The sequence below is a fragment of the Homarus americanus genome, unplaced genomic scaffold (genome assembly GCF_018991925.1).
Source record: "Homarus americanus isolate GMGI-L3 unplaced genomic scaffold, GMGI_Hamer_2.0 scaffold32738, whole genome shotgun sequence".
NCBI lineage: Eukaryota > Metazoa > Arthropoda > Malacostraca > Decapoda > Nephropidae > Homarus > Homarus americanus.
Genome location: NW_024729388.1, coordinates 1 through 4,465, shown reverse-complemented (window position 1 = coordinate 4,465; position 4,465 = coordinate 1). Strand labels below are relative to the sequence as shown.

General features: G+C 61.3%; 1 protein-coding gene across 1 annotated transcript; it reads left to right on the top strand.

The window, feature by feature from the left end:
* Positions 1-870: 870 nt before the first annotated feature.
* LOC121866715 (extensin-like) lies at positions 871-2,210 on the top strand (the record flags this gene model as incomplete). The annotated part of the gene is made up of 2 exons (XM_042366419.1): positions 871-1,054; positions 2,055-2,210. Coding segments are annotated over 2 exons (340 nt in total), but the record flags the coding sequence as incomplete, so codon positions are not given.
* Between the last annotated feature and the right edge of the window lie 2,255 nt (positions 2,211-4,465).

Below are 4,465 nucleotides of genomic sequence, written 5' to 3'. Positions count from 1 at the left end.
CACCCATCAACGAAAAACCACCCACACCGTCCAGCAATACCCACACACGCACTCCAGCAGCCACCCGCACACGCCCACATATCCAGCAACCACACGCGCACACTCCAGCAACCACCCACACACCGCCAACAACCACCCACACACACCGCTCCAGCAACACCCCACACGCCTCCAGCAACCACCCCACACACACCTCCAACAACCCACCCACACACACTCCAGCAACCACCCACACGCACCCTCCAACAACCACACCCACACACCTCCAACAACCACCCACACACACCCCTCCAGCAACCACCCACACACCCCCAGCAACCACCCACCCTCAACAACCACCCACACACACTCAACAACCACACACACCCCTCCAGCAACCACACACACCCATCAACAACCACACACACACACCTCCAGCAACCGCCCCACACACATCAACCCACCCACACACCACTCAGCAACAACCCCACACACACCCCAGCAATACCCACCGTCCAGCAACCACCCAGCACACGCCCTCCAGCAACCACCCAGCACCGCCCTCAACAACCACCACACACACACCCTCCAACAACCACACACACCCTCCAGCACCGCCACCGCACTCCAGCAACCGCCCGCACACGCCTTCCAGCAACCACCCACACGCCCTCCAGCAACCACCCACACACACCCTCAGCACAACCACCCACACGCCTCCAGCAACCGCCACACACCCTCAGCAACCGCCCCACACACACTCCAGCAATGCACCCACACACCATCCAGCAACCACCCACGCAGCTCCATCCAACCACCCACACACGCCCATCCAGCAACCACCCACACGCCCTCCAAAACACACATCAGCAACCACGCCACACCCTCCAGCAACCACCCACACGCACCCTCCAGCAACCCGCCCACGCACGCCCTCAGCAATCCACACGCACCACTCCAGCAACCACCCACCGCCTCAACAACCACCCGCACCTCCAGCAATCACCCACACGCCTCAGCAACCGCCGCACACACGCCTCCAACAACCACCCACACACACCCATCAGCAACCACCCACACCCTCCAACAACCACCCACACACGCCTCCAGCAACCGCCCACGCACCCCTCCAACAACCACACACACCTCAACAACCACACACACCACACTCCAGCAACACCCACACGCCCATCAACACCCACCCCGCACACACCTCAACAACCACCCGCACACGCCTCCAACAACCGCCACGCATATCAACCAATGCCACACCCTCCAGCAACCGCCCACACGCACATCCAGCAATACTCACGCCTCCAGCAATACCCACACGCCTCCAGCAACCACCCACACACGCCCTCCAGCAACCACCACACACCCTCAACAACCACCACACCCGCCACGCACACGCCTCCGGCAACCACCCACACACGCACCCTCCAGCAACCACCCGCACGCCTCCAGCAACCACCCACGCATCAGCAACCACCCGCACACACCCGCTCCAGCAACCACCACACACACCCATCGGCAACCACCCACACACTCAACAGCCACCCCGCACGCACGCCTCCAGCAACCCACGCACGCATCCGATAACCACCACACGCTCAGCAACCACCCCACACGCCTCCAACAACCGCCCACACACCCACTCCAGCAACCACCCACGCACCATCGCCGACCACACCACGTCATCAACAGCCACACGCGCCACACACCACACCACGCGTCCTCACACGCCACACACCGCCATCCAGCACACACCACGCAGACACCACACCCGCTCCCACCACACGCCTCAACAACCACACACACACGCCTCCAGCAACCACACACACGCCCATCAGCAACCCACACACACGCACACAGCCACACACACGCCCTCCAGCAACCACCACACGCCCCACACACACACCCTCCAACAACCCACACACACCCACCAGCAACCACACACACCCTCCAGCAACCACACACACGCACCACAACAACCGCACACACACCCTCCAGCAACCACACACGTCATCAACAATCACCCACACGCCACTCCAGCAACCACCCACACGCACTTCCAGCAACCACCCACACACGCCCCAACATCCCACCCAGCAACCACCCCACACACCCTCCGCACATGCGCATCAGCAGCAAGCCCACACGCCTCCAGCAGCCACCCACACCCATCTACCCACGCCAGCAACCACCCTCACCTCCAGCAACCACCCACACACGCCCAGCTAAACACTTACACCTCAACAACCACCCACACACCCTCAACAACCACACCTGCCGCCACCCCCCACACCCCTCCAACAACCACCCCCCCACCCACCACACCCACCCCACCCACACCCCTCCAGCAATACACCTCAGCCTCACCCACACACGCCTCAACAACCACCCACACACACCTCCAGCAACCACCCCACACGCCCTCAACAACCACCCCACACGCCCATCAGCCAACCACCCCACACGCACTCCAGCAACCACCCCACGCACACCCAGCAACCACCCACACCCTCCAGCAACCACCCGCACACGCCTCCAACCAGCCACCCACACACACCCTCCGGCAATCACCACACACCTCCACAACCACCCACACACACCCTCAACAACCACCCACACACCCCTCCAGCAACCACCCCACACCCTCCAGCAACCACCCACACACACCCATCAGCAACCACCCACACACGCCCCTCCAGCAACCACCCACACACCCATCAGCACACCCACACGCCCTCCAGCAGCAACCACCCACACACACGCCCTCCAGCAACCACCCCACACGCACTCCAGCAACCACCCCACACACGCCCTCCAGCAGCAACCGCCCACCACACCCTCAACAACCTCCCACACGCCACCTCCAGCAACCACCCACACGCCTCAACAACCACCCCACACACACCCTCAACGACCACCGCGCACGTCCCTCGACAACCACCCACCTCCAGCAACCACCCACGTCATCCTCAACCACCCACACGCATCAACAATGCCCACACACGTCCACTCAACACCATCGTCGCCAACCCCACACACGCGTCCTCCATACCACCACGGCGTCACATCAACCACACACGCCAACCTCCAGCGCGCACGACACGCACTGCACTGCACGCACTCCAGCATCCACACAGCCGCCCTCCAGCACACACACACGCATCACCAGCAACCACGCACGCACTCTCTAGCAACCACGCACAATGTCAGCAACCACACACACCGTCCTCCGTCACCACACACACACGTCTTCAGCAACTACACAGCACGTCGTCCATCAGCCACACACACATCACTCCATCATCCACACACACGCATCCAGCAACCACGCACACACTCCTCAACAGCCACTCACGCCCTCAACGACCACGCACGCACCTCCAGCAACCACACACACACATCGACAGCAACACACGCCTCGGCGATCGCATCAGCACATGCACTCGCCTACCACAACCATGCACTCGCCCATCAGCAACCACGCACGCACACGCCCCTCCAGCAACCACACACACGCTCACCCTCCAGCAACCATACACACTCCTCCAGCAACCATGCACTCCTCCAGCAGCCATGCCTCCCCCATCGGCAACCATACGCACTCTCAGCAACCATGCGCACTCCTCCAACAACCATTCACTCACCCCTCAACATCCGCGCACATCTGTCAACCATCACACTCCTCCAGCAACCATGCACGCTCCTCCAGCGTCGTCATGCACACTCTCTCAACAAGCATAAGCACGTTACGCACGGGTACCTTCATCATACACTCCAGCAACCATGCACACTCCACTCAACAGCCATACACACTCCCTCCAGCAACCATACACACTCCTCGGTCAACCATGCACTCTCCCCTCTAACAACCATGCCTCCTCCAGCAACCATGCCTCCTCCTGCTTAACCATACACTCTCCTCCAGCAAGCTTACACTCTCACTTAACCATACACACTCCTCCAGCAACCACCACACTCCCTTCCAACAACCATACACACTCACCCCTCCAGCAACCACACACGTCCTCCAGCAACCATGCACTCACTCCTCAGCAACCATGCACACTCCTCAGCAACCACACACACGTCCTCCAGCAACCACCCCACACTCCCTCCAGCAACCACCCACTCCCTCCGGCAGCACACGCACGCCCTCCAGCAACCACGCACACACACCACCCAGCAACCACACCACACTCCAAATCCGGCACAGCCACCCCACGCTCTCCAACAACCACGCACTTTCGCCACCACCCTCCAGCAACCACACACGTTCGACAACCACGCACACCCTCCAACAACCACACACACTGCCCTCCAGCAACCACACACACACCTCCAGCAATAGACCATACGTCAGCAATACACGCGTTGGCAACCACCGCCACGCTCCAGCAACCACACACACCACCGTCCATTATGCGCACATGCCCATTCAGCAGCTACACACACATGCCCTCCGGCAACCACCCAC